The 18,477-nt window shown below is 40.9% G+C and overlaps 2 protein-coding genes across 2 annotated transcripts in view; both read left to right on the top strand.

Moving 5' to 3' along the window:
- The first annotated feature begins 796 nt into the window (after nt 1–796).
- Nucleotides 797–4,873, top strand: nsun3 (NOP2/Sun RNA methyltransferase 3). The gene is made up of 7 exons (XM_044030402.1): nt 797–1,069; nt 1,723–1,826; nt 1,908–2,410; nt 2,710–2,864; nt 3,196–3,317; nt 3,452–3,742; nt 4,486–4,873. Coding segments are annotated over exons 1-7 (1,323 nt in total). The 5' UTR covers nt 797–922; the 3' UTR covers nt 4,487–4,873.
- epha6 (eph receptor A6) overlaps nt 4,520–18,477 on the top strand; it is a 90,256-nt gene continuing 76,298 nt past the window's right edge. Inside the window, exons 1-4 of the mRNA XM_044030399.1 lie at nt 4,520–4,565; nt 6,100–6,224; nt 10,066–10,125; nt 10,719–10,826. Of these exons, the coding sequence (XP_043886334.1) occupies nt 10,095–10,125; nt 10,719–10,826 (139 nt within the window). The 5' untranslated portion in view covers nt 4,520–4,565; nt 6,100–6,224; nt 10,066–10,094. The remainder of the gene's footprint in view (nt 4,566–6,099; nt 6,225–10,065; nt 10,126–10,718; nt 10,827–18,477) is intronic.

Raw genomic sequence — 18,477 nt, forward strand, 5'->3', positions numbered from 1 at the left:
TGTGTGTTACATAGCTTCAGTGCTGTTTCAGATAAATCTGAATATATGTGTGTGTGTGTGTGTGTGTGTGTGTGTGTATATATATATATATATATATATATATACACACAAATATATATATATATATATATATATAATTATAATATTTAGTATCTTGGCAACATTACATAAACCTGAGTAGCAGCTTGTGTTTTCCAACTGCTTTCATGAGTAGGGTAATAAAAAATATACTACAAGGATCTGAGAAGTCAGGTTTTTTTTTTGTTTTTTTTTTACCTGGCAACCTGGACCACAGTACTCAAAAGTTCTGGGTTTATTGTAATCTCAATATATACCCACTGTGATTTAAATCCCAAACATTATTTAATGAAAATTTAATACATTAAAGTGAGTTTCTATTCTGGCCATTTCTGATCAAGGTTGTTTATTTTGAACCCCTGTTGTCAAAAAAAGCAGAAAACAAATCATGTTTGTTTTGTTAGCCAGCAGTTATTTTCATCAATAATTAATTGTTCCCTGTAAACTAATCTCAACAAAGGTTGAACACATGAACATGGTTTAGTTTCCAATTTGCTTGTATTGAAACAATTGCTTAATGATGCTTCCAGGCCGATTAAATGATGAAACATGGTATTCAGGGCCTTCACAACAAATTGTTGGTCATTTTACGGTTATGTAAATAAGGAATGACAAAAATACAACTCAATAATTAAACGGGATTGAATCTTATTTAAAACAAACAAACAACGGTTTTCAGGCGGAACCAAATATTTCCATTTCCGGTGGGACGGATTTGAAGAACGTACGCGCCGGTGTTCATCGGTTAGCCTGTCATGTGTCCATGTTTGAAAGTGAAATTTACAGTAATTAAAATAATTTGACACTTGTCAGTTATAAAGGTTAATGGTCGCAAAATAAACAAATGTTTCCAGTAAGTCAGCTTTTCAATGCGGGGAGGATAATCACCTTTAAATGTGGGAAACTAACGCCGTCACATCTATGGTGGTTTTGCTCGTTTCCCTGTCACTCTGCTGCCGAAGTTGTGAGGAAAGGAGCCGCCAAAAAGCAGGTACAACAAACTACAGAATGAGCTTTTGTTGTTCTTTATTAAGTATATTATATTGTCTCTTTAGTTGTTATATTTTCATGCAGGTTGTTTATCATCCACCCTCTTGCTTCCTCTCACAAAAAACACCTGAAAATAAGTTTACTCGACCATAACTAAGTCCAACAGCAAACTATTCTTTTGTATAGTTTGTATACAATAAATTCTATAATTTTGAGAATGGCATGCATGCAAGCAAATAAACATTTAAGTAAATAAATCATTAATGGGGTAGTACTTCACTTTGTTTCCCACTAGATGGCGCCATATGTCTGTGGTTAGTGGAAAATTAACTTGAGGAAGAGAATGTCGATGAAAACAAATGTGGATAAATAACAGGAGTGAGTGTTTTTACATGTGTATGTTTGTATTTTGTGTCTTTCTGGTGTGTTTGAATGGTCACTGTTACTATTACACAACAAATGTCCAATTTATTTTGGAATCAATCCCATCTGAGATTTAGCAGGCAAGATGCAGTACAGCAATTTTATATTCTTCTTAAACTTAACGGGAAAGGTAAATTATCCAAATCTAAAATGTACTGTAGTCATTTTGTCCCAGTTAATTATTTACTGTCCCTTTTCTGAAGCATCTGCCCATGAATCTGTTTGTATCAGGTAATCAAAAAACACACAAAAGAAAGAACTCCTTGTCAACAAGTACTGGATGTCTTTGACCAGCAGTACAGTCAGGATCTTGGAGACTTGTGGGCATCTGCAAGGTAAATTTTGCCTGATACAATTACAGCAGACTATACACAGACAGTGACTGTACCAACATTTGGTTTGTTTTGCTCCCACAGATCACTGCTCCTGGATCCGCGATCCTGGCAATATGGTGTCATGCTCAACCGCTTTACAGCCGGGACAGATGTTAGACAGATTCTCCAGTCGCAGGGTTTTTCCATGTTCCTGCCACCAACAGAAGTGTCCACGCGGCTCTCTGATGCCTCTGAAAAGCAGACAGGGAAAGACTCTCTGATGTCAACTCGTGGCATCTCCACGTGTCCTCCTGTTGACTCCCATCCCCAGTGTGACAGCACCTCTCATGTGCTCAGTCAGGACCTTCAATCAGAGCTGTTTCTCACTTCACCCCGTCCTTCACTGCAGTGTTACATCCACCCATACCCACTCAGATTTCCCTCCCAGCCTCACAGGCCGGGCCAGCTGAAGCAGTACTACCTTCTGAATGCTGCCTCTCTGCTCCCAGTGCTGGCTTTGCAAGTCAAAGATGGGGAAAAGGTTTTGGATCTTTGCTCTGCTCCTGGTGGCAAAGCCTTGGCCATAATGCAGTGTGCCACGCCAGGTAAAACGAGCAATTTTCATACAGATTTGCAGACCTTTTTTAACTGTTTTTAAACTGTCTGTTACACTGAAACAGTTGACAAATGAGTTTGCATAATCATTAGGGTCACACACTAGATTATGTTGAGTAAAAACACTTTTGGAGACAGTCTCTGTTTAATTTTTGCCAGAACAGGCATAAAACAAACAATTTGAGCACCTATAAAATACCTATAACACAGCAACTGGCTGTGTAATGTTCATACAGTGTTGATTAACAGCTCAGCTCAGCTTTAATGCTTTCCCTTTGTTGTGTTGCAGACCTTCTCTGCTGTAATGAACCGGATCCTCACAGGCGGAACTGGCTGACAAAAACTCTGGAGTCTTTTCTGCCTCTTTCGCAGCACAACAAAGTGATCGTGTCTGCTCAGGATGGGCAGTGCTTTGGGCAGAGTGAAGCTGTAACATATGACAAGGTGGGCAAATAAAAGAAATAAAAGAAGGAAATATGGAGCCAGGGAGAGGCAGACAGATGACTGGTAGGAACCTGAGTGGTAATAGAACAAAACCACTGGAAAAAGGACAATAAAAGTTGAGAGTAAGACAGGGTGTTAACAAAGAACTGAAAAGCCTTTGATTAGAACATGCAGACTGTAGAGGCAATTATATGCCTTTGTAATATTTGCAAATATTGTCAGAGGCACTTGGATCTTTCATCCATAGTCATAAAACAGATGAGGGTGTTTTTTCTTTGCTCCGTCATTTCCACCATACTCTGGACGACTCACACATCTCTCTCCTTGGCAGGTTTTAGTCGATGCTCCGTGTTCCAATGACAGGAGCTGGCTGTATTCTAGCAGCAGCCAGCAGGGGGAGCAGAGACTGAAGGAAAGAGCCGGACTGCCTACTCTCCAGACTCGGCTGCTTAAGTAAGTCCAATCCTGTCATAAACATTGTCTGCTATGTGTTAACCTTGTGCTATTCTCCCATGACCGTTAAAGTCCAAAAATAGTGAAAGAGATTAAATGCATGGAATTATATTATATTGCTCTACTCTCTGCAGGTCTGCACTGTCACTGGTGCGTCCAGGAGGCCTCGTGGTCTATTCAACTTGCACATTGTCCAACTCTGAGAACTATGCTGTGGTCGAGACGGTGCTGAGAGACTGTCCTGAGGCTGAACCTGAAGACCTGTGGGAGGAGATTGCCATTCCTTATTCTAAACACTTTGCTTTTGGCCCTCCTTACCCTGGTCATGGACAGACGTCTCACCACAGACTCGGCATCTTAGTTGTTCCTCAGCCTGGCAAGACCTGGGGACCCATGTTTTTGTCTCGGATTAGAAAGAGGACATAGTAGGTACCAAAACAAGAAAGAACACACTTGTTTTCTTTGTGCAATAATCACATGACAGCACCTCAAAGCTTTTAGTCGTGTAGACATGGTCAGGACGACCTGCTCGAGTTCAATCGGGGAGTCACAATGGGGAGAAAAGGTGACGTAAGAGACTTTGAACGTGACACGGTTGTCGGTGCCAGACGGGCTGATCTGAGTATTTCAGAAACTACTCGTCTGAGGGGGTTTTTATGCATAACCGTCTCTAATTTTACAGAGAATGGTCTGATGCTTTGTTGATGCCAGAGGTCAGAAGGAAATGGCCAGACTGGTTCAAAATGATAGAAAGGCAAACGTAAGTAAGGTTCCAACCAAAATATGTAGATTTCTGAAAGCACTTGAGGCAGCAGACGACCACACCAGGCACCACTCCTGACTCTGTTAGGTGTCGTTTGTACCTAATAAAGTGGCCGGTGAGTGTAAATGGTGATAATATCCATTTGTATCTTTGCAATCCACCTTTGATTCATTGTTGACTAATTATATTTGTTATTTATTGTTCATTAGATGAGACTATGTGTTTTTAAAAGAGCTTTTTTTTGTAGACAGTGCCATTAAATTCACGTTACCATGACTATTTATTATTCTAATTTCATACAGTGGTACTATTAAAAGTTCAGTAGTACTTTATTCTTTTAGGACCAAATCCTATGATTTAGTTGAGAATGTTGTGAGTTAATTTCAGTCCTTAATCCTCTGACAGGGAGTGAAAGACGAGGAAAGACGAGGAGGATCATCACGACCGTAGCTTTTCGTCTTGCACGCCGTGACTCGGTTAATGAGGTGACATTCATTAAAATTTAAAATCACTTGACTTAAGTCATCACTGAATTTTTAAATGTCCTATCTGAACGGCCATAACTGACGCCATTATCGGCTCGGTTGTTTGTAAATATCTCGGCGCCATAACAGTAACTTCACCGCAAATGTTTTCCCCGACTTGACGCTCAACGGCGGCGTAAGAGGGTTCCTGTCTGAGAGATCAGTTTAATAACCATGAAATGTGAGAGCAGTTTGTCAGTGTGTACCTGCTCTTCCCTCTGTGTCGTCTGTAGACTCTGAAACAACTGTATTAAAGGTCCAGAGTGTAACATTTAAGAGGGATTTATTGGCATTTGCGTTGATTTTTGTAGCCTTAAATTAAGCTTTTATTGGAGACTGTTTATAAAAGGTGGACTCCGTCGTCCAGTCTGCAGAGTGAGCCTCGCCAGGATGTAACAAATCATTGAATAGCCACCAGGGGGCGATACCATTGCTTGCATAAACAACTCTGAAAGTCTGAGTGAAAATTTGCCTCTACTGAATTTGATCACTTGATATCTAACGTCCTGAGAAGTGGGAATGGTCTCGATCACTAGTTTTAGGTGTTCTTCAACAGAACATGATGTCAATTTGGTGAATTATGTTCCCATTTGGAGGAAAATCGACGATAAAGCGCGGCACAAATGAGTGAACTCCACTTTGGCTGGTATCGTTCAACGGGTTGAAGAAGATTACTACAAGAAAATGAATACTTTCGGTTTTAAAAACTGACACGGCATTGGTCAAACTGCAAATATGAACTGTAACTGCAACTTTACGACTAAGTCCTCTTTTCATATACAGGCTATGGCTCTTTTATGAGCAAGGGCTTCGATTTACGGAGGCTGCTTTTCCACGCTTGACTTTTTTTGTGTTTTTTTTGTGGCTTTCCATTAGCGATAGTACCGTTGCTTTTTTTAGTACCTGCTCTGATGAGCCTCCGAATGAGCTGAGCTGATACTAAAATGTGACGTGGACAGACTGCATGTCACGAGTCATGAGCGTGACGTCTGACACAATAATCTAATCAAACAATGCCGAACTGTAGATCGGTTAAAAAGACAAGAACAGAGCGTTAATCTCTTAGCACGGAAAGAGCGGCTGTCTTTTGATTCAGCTTTTGCTTCCATTTTGGGCAAAACTACGTTTGTTGACTCTTTTTCTATCGCATCAGGAAAAAGTATCTCTCAGTACTTTGCAAGGTTTCTCGTCAGGACACCGGTTTTATTCTTGTGTTATAATGATCACGTCTGCATTATAAAAAAGACAGTGTGTGCTATATGTTACTACAGAAAACAGCCACATGTGGTGTTTTGTTTTCTGTGTAAAACCTCATCCTGGTGTCCAAAAGAAAAAGAGTGAAAGCGAGGCTTAAAGGAGACCAATATAAACGCAGATGGTGTCACTTTTCTCTCGCCATTACACCGTGCAATCACTTTCGACATCGAAATGACACGTTTGAAGGCAAAAAGTTGTTCCTTTCAACTTCTGATAAAGCTTTATGTTTCTCCTACAGGAGTAATCTTCGGCTCTGTTCAGTGCGTCTGAAAAGCTGCATCATCTCCTCGAGTGGCTCATTACCTGTGTGGTCATGCTCGAGTGAGAAGTAGATGCAGTCGCAGTGTTGAAGCTTCTCATCAGGTTTGTGATTGCTCGGGCCAGAAGCAGAAAGTAGTTTGGAAAGTAACTGTGGACAATAACGCGCGAGAAATCATGGGGCCATATTTTTACCTTTTGAACATTACGGACTGACAAAGTGCGCCATTGCGGAGACATAAACCGTTATTTCTTCTCCTCACATTCGTGCGGCTGGAGTTTGTGAGCGAGCCGGTGACACACTGTCACAGATATGATTGCTGAAAATAGGAGCGCGGCAAGAGCCTTGCACCGCTTTCGCCCGGCGCCTCTGCCATGTGGCCGCAGACACCAGCATTATTGGCTCCATTTATTTGGCTATTTTTATTGACTGTCCCACTTTTGCTCCACTTACTCTGCTTGTCTCTTAAAAAAAAAAAAAGGTGGCTCCACTCAGTCTCTGATATGAGTGCGTCATTACACCATTGCAACATCAACACATCTGAAATGTGTGTGTGTGACGATGTGGGCCTCTGGAGAGGTTAACCATGGCGCTGACCTCTGTGTGAACTCCGGGGTTTGTTAATGTTCCCAGTATTGCAGCGTTTCCTCGAGGGGAGAATCTCTAAGCAGCTTTACCCCTCCACTTCAAAGGCAGAGAATGTAGGCCTGCTTTGCATAATCAGGTGGAGAGCAGCTTTTTGCCAGAGAGGCAGGAATTAATTTGTGGCACCGCCAGATGTAATCATTAACACTCGAGTCAGAGACAATAAGGGAGAGGAGGGGGGAGGAATTGTAATGCAGTGGATGGAATGAGAAAGAGATATGGCGCACATTGTATGATTGTCCCGAATGCCAGAGGAAAACGATTTTAGTCGTGTTTTTCAGTTTGGACATGTTGGTATGTTAATCCTCACGTCTTATAGCACTTTATTTTTCACTCTTTTAGTGGTGTAAAAAGTAATGAAATGCTTTTCCTCTACACAGTTCCAGCACGAGTTGGCTCTACTTGGTTATTTTTGCTTTTCCATTAGTGATAGTACGTGGAACCTGGCGTTTTTTTGTTTTTTTTTTGTTTTTTTTTAAGTACCTGCTCTGGCGAAGTGAGCTGAGCCGATGCTAAAATGTGATGTCGGCCACTGAACTGTAGATCAGTTAGAAAGACTTCAAAATCCCTGAAAACCTGCGTTCGTCTCCAACATTTTAACAAGTTAACGGAGCAGTCTGGTGTATTTACCGCCAAAAGCCGGCGGTCGCGTATTTCAGACATCAGAGTCTTGATTACACCGAACAGAACTGCGTTTAAAAGTCACTAGTTGGTGTGTTTGTGTCGCCGTGCTATGGTGACTCCGCCCACGTTGAGAAGGAACCGCAAAGTAATGGGGAAACGATACCAAACCGAGTAGAGTCGAGCCGTGCTGAGGACACTTAGTGAGAAAGACATAATGCATCGCCTAATCCTAATCCAAGTCTTAACCCTCAGAAGGCCATTTAAAGTTGTGAAGACCAGCTAAAATCAAAATGTGTCCTAACAGCCTACTACACACCTGTACACACACACACACGTACAGTACAGGCTGCATGTGTACTGTAGGCTTCAAAGGCCATGTACTGTACATGCGCTGCTCTCATTAACCGCGTTCCCGGCAGCAAGAAGCAGTTATGTCAGCTCTGAATCTCACCGTTACTAACTAGAGAAGAATAATTTATGTCCGTGGGTTGATTTATTACACACCGTATATTAATATCTTTATATGCACTCACTGTATTAGGTGTCAGTGTGTTCAGAGATTTTGCCTTTTGACGGGCAGATGTTTGATTTACTGTTGTCATTTTTTTAATTAATCTGGCAATTTCTCTCCTGATGTCTGGAGGCACTTTCACCCAGGGAAGTGGATATTTTCTTTTAATATGGACCTTTCTTTCTTTGTAAACCTTAGAGATAGCTGTGCATAAATTTCCCAGTAGATCAGCAGTTTGGGAAACGTTGCCGCCGACAACTGTGCTGCGTTCAAAGTCATTGCTTAGGCCCAGTTTGAACTGAAGCAGGGTCGTCTTCTCCATAGCGCGTTGATGAAATATAATTGGCCGGACATTTGTGTTTACGATCACCTGAACAAAGTGGACGCGCCGTGTTTCGAACATCTCTAACCTTGAAAAAGGCGGCGTTCTCCACGTGCGCGCCGCTAACGTCCCGTCTGATTTGCGTCCGCCAACTGTCCGTCTAATATTTTGTCGTTTATGAGAAATGCTTGACTCGAAGCGTCGGGACAGTGAGCGCGTGACAGTTAACAAGTGCATCTAAAGATTTAGTGCCTTTCGGGGGCATTCATCACTCATTTCAAACATCGTCATTTGTCAATATTCCATCAGTGGAAGTGAGAGATCTGGACTGCTGCTCTTGATCGATGGTTATGCAACTGATCTCTGAGGCGGGTGAGAAGGAAAAAAAAGAAGTTTGCAAAGAATGGATGCCTCGCAGAGGTCAAGTCACATCGTCCACGTGCGCACAAAGACATGAGTTTTATTAATTAGCCTGTTTTTATTTTTGTTAACTTGCAGTATTTTTATTTAAAACACAAGTATAAGCAAAAATAAATAATTTGAACGTAAAGGATGAATGAATCGGATCCATTCATCCTTAAAGAAACTGGGTCGGGACCCACAGATGGGTCACAGGAGATGCTATATTACTTTAAGTTGCCTTGCGTTTTTTTTTTTTTTTGCTTCATTTTAAAATTTATTGAATAACGAGGCATAAAGTGAAGTTGTGATTCATTCATAAGAAAAGTCACTGGTTTACTTAATATAATAATACCAGGTGTTAGAGACAAGGCAGGGAAGAAAAAAAAAAATAGCCAAAAACACTACATTGTGCACAAATTTGCTCTTGTCATGAATTATGTTGTCACGTTGGGTCACAATGGTAATAGCTATCTATCTAGCCAGCCATGTAATTTATCTGGTCGTTCAACCTATCCTATCCTTCAATGTTATTTGTTATTATTCTTTTTTTCATGTCATATTGGGATTTATTTCTGTCAAAATTTAGGCCTCGAGTCCCGCCCCCACTCCCCAGTCACATGGACCTCCGATGTGCCACACACGAACGAGCCGGGTCTAAGAGCCGATTCTTTGTAGCGAACGTAGAGTCTTCTGCCGAATCCGTGGATTTTATTTTGATGAACAGCGAGGACAGATACTATACCGGCCACGTACACACAGAGTGATAGAGAGAGACGGAGATTTAAATTCAAGCTTGTTGGGGGGGAAAAGTTGAAGAAATTAGCGAAAAATAGCATCTTGGAGACAGCGAAGCTCAATGCAGGGTTTGGTTAGTTGGTTGTTTTCGGTTTAAGTGCAGTTTTGTGTGTTCAGTTCTTCATTGAGCGAGACTTAAGTGAAGAGCCGGTTCTTCTAAGGGAGCCGAGACAAAAGAGCCAAAGAATCTTTGAAAAAGAGCCGGACTTCCCATCACTGTTCATTAGCCAATGGCGATTCTAGCATCCATAAAACCCCACCATTTCTAAGTTTAAATAGCTGTCAATCAAAGTGGAAAAGAGGTGGGTGTGTCAGTTTCTAAACAAATATCGTGTATGTTTGTTAAGATGGTTCATCGTACCCGAGAAACCAGAGCAGAGATCTGCTATGAGACTACTAGGACGTGTTCATAAAACATCCTACATCGTTGATATTATAATATTGTGCACTGACTGAAATCGAACGCAGATGTTGAGAAACTTTCAGTGGGATTAAAGTTGTGAAGTCTTGCAGTGGTGCCAATTTGTCTTGCACTGAAATATGATTTAACCCACACTGTTTTAATCTGCTTATTGGCAAAATCACCAAGTGTTTAGGGGATCAGTTTGGGAGCATGTCACGTCATTCTTATTCTCTGTGGTCGCAGGTGACAAAGAAACTTTAACCAGGTTCCAGATGCCTCTGACCTTCATGTGGAGAGAAAAAGGTGAGTTTGAATGTTTTTAATCAATGAAATGTAAACAGGAGAGTTTTCTGTACAGTTTGATCCAGTGACAGCTGCAAAAAAGAAGTTAGAGATCCATAATCATGACGTGTTTTCATACAAAATCTACTATCTAATTTACTTAACTTGCTAAATACCTGGAATTAGTCCTGAGACTCGACTCAAGTTTTTTTTTTCCCCACCAAACAAGTGCAGACATTAATTGATGGGCAGCGTTTTAATTGTTCTTCTCTTGCCTGACGAGATTATGCCTCTTAATGTGATAATCAATCAGTCTGTGTCTGCTGGACCGCCGCAGGTGAAGCCCAACATCATGGACGCTAAGATTCATTATCCGTCCCACACACAAAAAGCCCCTCCATCACTCTAATGCGTCTCAATTTAACCAAATCCAAAAGCTGTAATTCATACATGTTTGGCCCGGAAAGAGCGCGCACACTCAATCCAAGTGTTAACACTGACCTCTGCATGGACCCCTGCCAGCGCCTCGGGGCAAAATGTTCCTCCAGAAAAAAGGTGTTTCCAGATGGAGTTGACTTCAGTTTCTTCTCCTTCTTCTTCTTTTAAACTTCCAGACTTCAAACGTTGTTGGAGTGGACACTCCCGGGCCTGGAGGGAAAGCATGAATAATAGATTCTTCACCCAAAGGGGGGAAAAAGGACAATGGAAGTCAGACACACGAGGTATGAAGGGGAGGATTAAAACTCAATTTTCGGCCAATACTTTGAGGTAAAAAGGTCATAAAAACTTTAGGGGATTGGAGTGGATGGGGAGATGACACCCTCAAATTAAGAACATATTCACGTGTAATTCAAGTATATTGCAGGGGCCCTCCTGGTGCATACTTTTAAAAGCTGTAAATGGGATATTCAATAGCCTATTCATCACATTTTACGCGTGCACTTAAGCACTTATAATATAATATATTTATTATTCATACTCCGGCGGCAGCCGTCGTGAAATGTGTGCAGCTGTAAAGTGGTACAGGATGTCACCTCTCTCTCTCTGTGTGCTTCTTCACACCCTCTCTGTTTATATTTTTTGCTCAAGTTTGCCGTCAAACGTCTGACACTGATGCAGTGCCTGCAGTAATCAGCTGGTCGTGTTTTTGGGGCTTATTTCATCCGCGACACAGTGATCAAAGACGTAGGCAAGACGGTTGACCTATAAATGAGGGTTTGTACAATCTGCGGAAGTCATCGTACAAATCTATAGTGAAGAAAACATACTAGTACTGGCTTCATCACATTCTGCAGACACGAGCTGTAGGGCACCCTACAGCTCGTGTCTGCACGATGGAGGCAGGTGGCGCCCCCTGTAGGGAGAAGCCGAAAGACCAAGAGGGTTGTTCTTACGATATTCTGGTTTAAAGGATTGTGTTTGTGTGAGGACATAAAAGCAAGACAGGCAGCAGTTCCACTCCAACCATTTGTTTTCAATAGTTTCAGCTGTTATATCAAAGACAAAAGTCTCAAATGTGCGGCAAGTGGGCCACATGCGGCCCCCCAATCGATTTTATATGGCCCAACCCCTTAATTTCTAGTTCTTCTAGATTATAGACTATTATAGAATATAACACTAAATATGACTTTGCTATTGTCAGTGAGCAATATTTTTCGATAATAATACCTAAGGTTATATACTTATACTATATATATATGTATTTAACATGAAATTATAGATATGTATGAGCATGTTTCGAGCTTTTACTACAGTTGTCCATATGTTATTATTTAATTTTCATTTGCATCATACATATGTCTTTCCATAGCGTAAACAAACACTTTTACTTTACTAGCTAATTTCCCACATATTTGAATGTTTTTTTCACATGACCGACTCCCTCATGACCAGACTTGACAAAAAAATTAGTGTTTTACTAAACATTCATCATCCTTGTAATCTCTGGAGGTTTGTGAATTTGATTTTTTTTCCAAGGCCCTTGAACATTTTTTGAAAATTTACCTCAATAGACACGGGTCATTGAAAGTTTGTTCCATGAAAGTTCAGTCCTTGAATTTTAGGGAATTGGTCCTGGAAAGTCATTGAAAAGTCAACCAATGTGTTGGAACCCTGATGACAACATTGCTTTTGTGTATAGTATAATATAATAACATTTTGTCTAGTTTTAATGCCAAACTTATTACACTTTTCTTTCAGAAATGGTTTTATTTGCACACACGCACAAATTAGTGAGTGAATTTCATCCTTTTTTTACACAGCAGTATTGAACGCACTCACACAAAACGGACACAGGAGCAGTGGTGTATTGAGAGTATTTATCTGTGCGCGAGGAACATTCGGTCCTTGAATTTCAGTGAATTGGTCCTTGAAATGCCCTTGAATTTGATGTCAACCAAGGTGTGGGAACCCATGCTTCACAGAAGAAGTTTGTTTTGCAACCCAGAAAACTACATCCGCGCTTATGTACAGTCTCTGGCAGCGACCGAAGCGACACTTTATTTATACATCCCAGGGCTCGTCCTCTGGCTTTTGGAAGATTTTCTGACAGCATCAACAATTACCGCTGGTTGTGCTTAATAATAATAATAATAATAATAATAATAATAATAATAATAATTAGTCATTGGTGCAAAGTGTGTTCCTCATTCCAAAGTCTCTATTCCAAATTACAGCAGCAGTGTGCTGACCAAACAAGTGCGATGCCTGCCTTGTTTCATAAGGCGCACAGAAGGTGACACCGAGGCCAATGCAGCACGTAATGTGAAGTCAGCAACAAGGGAGGTGGCAGAAGGGAAATGTCTTCTATTTATCCTTGCTGTCGATTTTTTTTTTTTCCTTTTACCTGCCTCCCTGTCCCTTCTGTGCTTTCATAACTCCCTATTCTCTCTGTCTCCTTGTCGCTGGATGGCTTTTTCTCTCTGCCTTCCTCTGTGCATGTGGCTGTCGTCCTCCCGCCCTCCTTCCCTCCCTCCCTCCCTCCTTCTCTCTGTCAGAGTCAGCCTTTGATCTTGCCAGTCCTATAGCACAGAGGTAGACAGTGATGCTATACGACTCTTCTCTGCCTATTAATGTCTCAGCTCTTGCTCTGCCGATTGCAGGAGGTCTTCTGAGACATTATATACGCAAGTCTCTTTAACGACAGGCTGGGACACACTTAATCATGAGCACGCTCTGCTCCATGTGTGCTTAAAAGACGCGAGCAATAGGTTTTTGAAATGTATAAGTAAATAAAATGGTTACGTCCTCCCTCATTAGTGTCAAGCGTAGCGTTCCATAAACGTGCTGTTTTGTTTTCCGTAGATAAAACACAGCACCCTGTCGCTAACTGTAATCCCATCCAATTAATCATATTGTGGCACGAGATGGGGGGGGAAAAAAAAATATATAACATTATGATACTCAAATACAGCATTTTCACCCATATCATCCTTCTTTCCCGCGGGTTAATCATTATTGCTGAAGAAAAATATGATGAAGAAGGAGAGAAAAAAAAGCATGTGTGTCTGTGGCAATAAACAGGAAAATTAAGATAAACATCCATTAGGGACGGTTCAGAGATTGCTTTTTCAGTGCCACAGAAGATCTGTCAAGAGAGAAAATGGGAGGAAATTACGGCAGTTGAAGATTTATTGAAACTGTTATGAAGTTATGCACGGAAACTTTCACACCCGCGGCGACTCCATCTGAATATAAAAGCTGCACAAAAGGAACAAAAAAAGATTTGTTTTTTTTAATCTTTAAAGTTCAACTGTGTAAGATAACATATATTAACATAAACTTAAAGTCATAATCATAACGCTGTTTTTATTTGTGTATAATGACTAACGTTGCAATGCAATATGTCGCTCCACCACTAGATGTCACTAAATCCTGCGTAATAAGCAGATAAAGGGCAACTACGCAGATTTATCTACAAGGATATTTGTATTTTTAATGTCTTCCTACATTACCCAGGATGCATTATGCAGCACCGACACCTCAATTCAGGTGTGTTATTTTGTAGCTAATGTGAAGCTAGTTCTTCTGACTCGACTGATATCGACTCTGGTGAGTCACTTGAGGCAAGTTAATAGATTTTGAGCAACTCATTTCACTGTAACGGTGCGTGAAGTATACTATTGGCCCTTTTCCACTATGGTCCCAGCTCGCCTCGTCTCGGCACGGCACAGTTTAGGTAATAGTACCTACTCAACGTGGGCGGAGTCATCACTGCACGGCTGCATGAAACTGTGGTGACTTTGTTTTTACACGTGACACACACACACAAATGAGATTTTAGACATTTCCCTGGTTATTTTTGGACATTAACCCACGTTATTAAGAGTGTTAAGTCTTTTTAAGTGATCTACAGTTCGGCATTGTTTGGCTTGTTTCTTGTGTTGGACGTGTCTTCCTGTGACGGCACTCTGACCCTCGGACCAGTTGTCACTGGTGGGCACGTAACAGAATAAAGAATAAGGATATTTTTCGACTCGGGGGAAACTGAGGTTGGGAAGCACAATTTTTCAAAAATACTGCCCCTATTCCATTAATACAAAGCTAAATGCCAATCGGGGAAGTATTCCTTTAACCGTGCCGAGGCGAGAGCGAGTCGAGCCGGTGGAAACACGCCATATGAAGAGGAGGATGATGATGAGAGAGCAAATGATCTTATTGGGAATAAATCTGCCTTGTGTGAAAAGTCTGACCGCGATAATGGTATAACTTCACAAGCTCAATATTTTCTCAGATGGGTATAAAAAGTAGTTTGAGAACCACTGCTCTAATTCTAAGGCTATGAAAAACCAAACAGTGTTTTATTTGATTTGATTTTAAAGTGATTTCACTTATACAAACAGACTCCTGAGTCGTGAATTCAATATCTGCCAATAAAGCTGTCTAAATGTTACACACTAGAGCTTGAAATACAGTTATTTATTATTATTTTACCGCACCTCCTCCTCCTCCTTGATCAAGTGTAGCCGCGATGTCGTTAACAATGAAGAGAGGAACTTCTGTGAAGACCTTGCCGACATTAATCAGTAATAATATCGTTTGCGCTTATAGATTTAAAATTCAAAGATGGTATTCTCTCTCTGTGAGCCAGTCAAATGTCACTCGTTCTCCCTTTCTTCCCAAACCCGCCTCCTCCTCCCCCGTCCTGCTGTCTATTCATCTTTGTGGAGTGATGGCTCAATTACCCGTCCTCACACCGGGGCTTCACAGGTGGACAAAATGAAGCAGGATGCTTTGACTCTGTTCCGACATGAACTGTGACACTGGTTATTTATGAGCTTTGGGTCGATTTGGTGAAAAAAAAAAAAATGCCTCAATGAATGAATGAATGAATGAGGGAATCAATTAGTCATTGACTCTGGAACTGATATGAGCGATGCAATATCATCCAGTGTAGATTTTAAATTAAAATGTCTTATCATCTGCTTCCAACGGTATTAAATGAAAGTGATCAATCCCCATCGCTTCCAATCCCGACTCTCCAAATGCTGATCCTTCATCTGCCAGTTTGTGAAGCTCCTGGTTCTCTCCTCCCTTTAATCCGCTCTCTCCCTAAGTGCCTGTTCCCGGTCTCGAGCCTCGGGGAATCCACGCAACCTGATTGTGTTTTGATGTTCCCTGTGAATCCGACAAGTGCACTCACACATTTTCGAGACGGTTCCCGCGGAGGAAAATCAGAGGCAGGCGAAAGACCGAGTGTTTACTATCGCTGTTGTCAATCCAGTGTACAAAAGTACACAAATCCCTGCATTAGCTGGTTTTTAAATCCCTTAATTTGTGCCATTTCTGGTCCCTAAACTGTTCCGAACTGACTGTTTGCAAGATTGTTTACCACTTTTTTGCCATAGTTTCTTTTTAGTGCTCTCGCAGTTATATGGTTATAAGCAGACCTTTGTCACAGGAGCCATTTTGTCATCATTACATGCGACCCTTAAGGGAAAAGTGGCAGAGAATGAATGAATGAATGAATGAATGAATGAATGAATGAACAAAGGGTTATCATTCTCAACATCCCTCCCCCCCTTTTTTTTTTTACATAAACACAGGTGTTTCAAATGACGATAATGAATGTTTTGAGCTATATCTAAGAACACTAGCGGACTTAATCACTAACACCTGTGTTTACAGAGCATTTCAGGTCAAAACAGACTAAATAAAACATTCAAAGTCTAGTTTCAAAGAAAATACTTGTTTCTCAATGATATATTGCATCCGAACCGTGATATTTTATAATAATAAATCACTTTTTGTATGAGTTGGCTGGCTCATTAGTCAGTTGGGTTTATAAAACTGAATCATATCCAAATCGTTAATGAGTGACTATCGTTATTTTTGGGGAAAACTAAGAGGCCATTCATGGAGGGAGGTGTCAATCAAAGTTTTTTTTTACACGCCCACTCAGTCCACAGAGGAGGTTCTAATTAGGAAACGCAAGGAACACCTGTGTCGGCAGACGAGAGTTAAAGCCATCTATCTTTAGCCACCATGAGCAGCCGTGTTAAGCACTTAAAATAACAGCTGTAAGTACAATTTTTATGACATCACCATGCACTGAAAATTCTGTAATTCCAGTACTTTTTTCTCTTTTTGTTTGGATGTTGCTTAGATGCTGAAAGTGGACATTTCTGACTTGGATTTGTCCTTGTTTATGTGACTCGAAAGCTCATTTGTATTTTCAGAATCTTCAGAAATACCTTTCATAAATCTTGTCAAAGTTACCTTTTTATGGAGTCCATAATAGCAATGACAGGCAGATTGGACACTCTAAATTGACCGTAGGTGTCAGTGAATGGTTGTCTCTAAGTGGCCCTGTGATGGACTGGCAACCTGTCCAGGGTTTAACTAAAGTGGTAGAAGATGGATGGAATAAAGCTGAAATAGTGCCACAGGGGTAAAAAATATAGGTAATAAATAATAGGTGAGGCCATTGGTTAATTGGTTAATTCCTGCACCTTTTCTCCCTAATAAGCTTAACTTAACTGGCGGACACGGTTCACATTCTGGGAATGAGGTCCCGTCCCCCTACGAGTGGGTCTAAAAAGTGCGGAATTGCAGTTTCAAGCCTCACTGGTGAGCACGTAAAAAAATTATTAATATATTTATCAATGCTGATACTAAAATACTACCCCTATTCTAGTAATACAAAGCTAAATACAAATTGGTGAAGTATTCACTATTCACTATTTCCCCCCTTGGAACTATTGTGTGTAATTACATGCTACACTCAAGGAACAGGGCGAGAACATCAGCTTGTTAAGACCAGGGCCTGCTTGTAATTGCACCCACATGGTGACGCGTGTGTGGGCAATTACAACTAAGAAATGTCATGTTGTTGTTGTTTTTTTTATCCCCTCCAACTTGTGCCAGAAGAAATGTCAACAAGCAGAGAAATACGAATGTCAAAGCCGTTTAAGGGCAACACCATTTCACAAGTGTGAACAGATTAGTGTTGTGTTGCTGCTGCCGCCGTGTTGCCACATTGATTATGCACACCTATTTTGGATGAATAATGCAGGTGACGAAATGGTTCTACAGACGTAGTTCAATTATCATGAATAATACATCGATTATTAAAAGGCGTTTGGAGAATTTGGTCACACGGGGCATCAAATAATTGCCAGATTTGTGTTTCTCTTCAACATAAAGTCACCCAAAACACCACAAACAACATCTGTTGTCTTGACGGAGAGATGCAATTTCACAAGTGTGATTACAAATCCATAATACTTTATACGGTAAATGGAATCACACCTTTTTTCAAAAAAAAGTCATAAATAAACTCAGGGTTATGAGCTCCGGAACAGAATGTAACAAAATGGGAGACATAAATCCCCGACTTGGACTTGTACTTGTGTAAAAAATTATATTATTTTATTTTACTGTCTGTTCCTCTTCTAATTAAATGGTCACATAAAACTTAAATCTAAGTCCATTTCCTCCACTACCGCCCTCTCCACGTTTTGTCCATTTGACTGTCCTCCACTCATCAGCAATAACCAGGAAATTATTAAATTATTAATGGGCTTCGCGTTCCGACTAAAAATTTAATAGATACACTTCAGTTTTCCACATATCTGTGCAGCACACGGAGCGTTTCCCAGCATGCATTTAGTAAAAAAAAGCAGGGGCAACCTTTGTCTGACAATGTGGTCACATTAACACCGTTCTTTACTTTAGCTAAATCACAAGGCAGGGTTCCAGTGGGTCCTTGAAATCCTTGAAAGTTCTTGAATTTGAAGCAAGAACGAAGTTAAGCTGATATTTAGTTGAATGTCTCCCTTGTGTGTTATGACGCCACCTACTGTTTCATGTTGGTTGATGTACAACTAGGCCTATGCAGAACATACTCCGTTGACGTGAGACTACATGCAGAAC

Source organism: Solea senegalensis, linkage group LG7, assembly GCF_019176455.1.
Source record: "Solea senegalensis isolate Sse05_10M linkage group LG7, IFAPA_SoseM_1, whole genome shotgun sequence".
Taxonomy (NCBI): domain Eukaryota; kingdom Metazoa; phylum Chordata; class Actinopteri; order Pleuronectiformes; family Soleidae; genus Solea; species Solea senegalensis.

Coding starts and splice junctions, on each gene's coding strand:
- nsun3 (XM_044030402.1), top strand. CDS start 923: ATGTTTCCAGTAAGTCAGCTTTTCAATGCGGGGAGGATAATCACCTTT. Junction 1,070..1,722: donor AAGGAGCCGCCAAAAAGCAG/GTACAACAAACT, acceptor TGTTTGTATCAG/GTAATCAAAAAACACACAAA. Junction 1,827..1,907: donor GACTTGTGGGCATCTGCAAG/GTAAATTTTGCC, acceptor TTGCTCCCACAG/ATCACTGCTCCTGGATCCGC.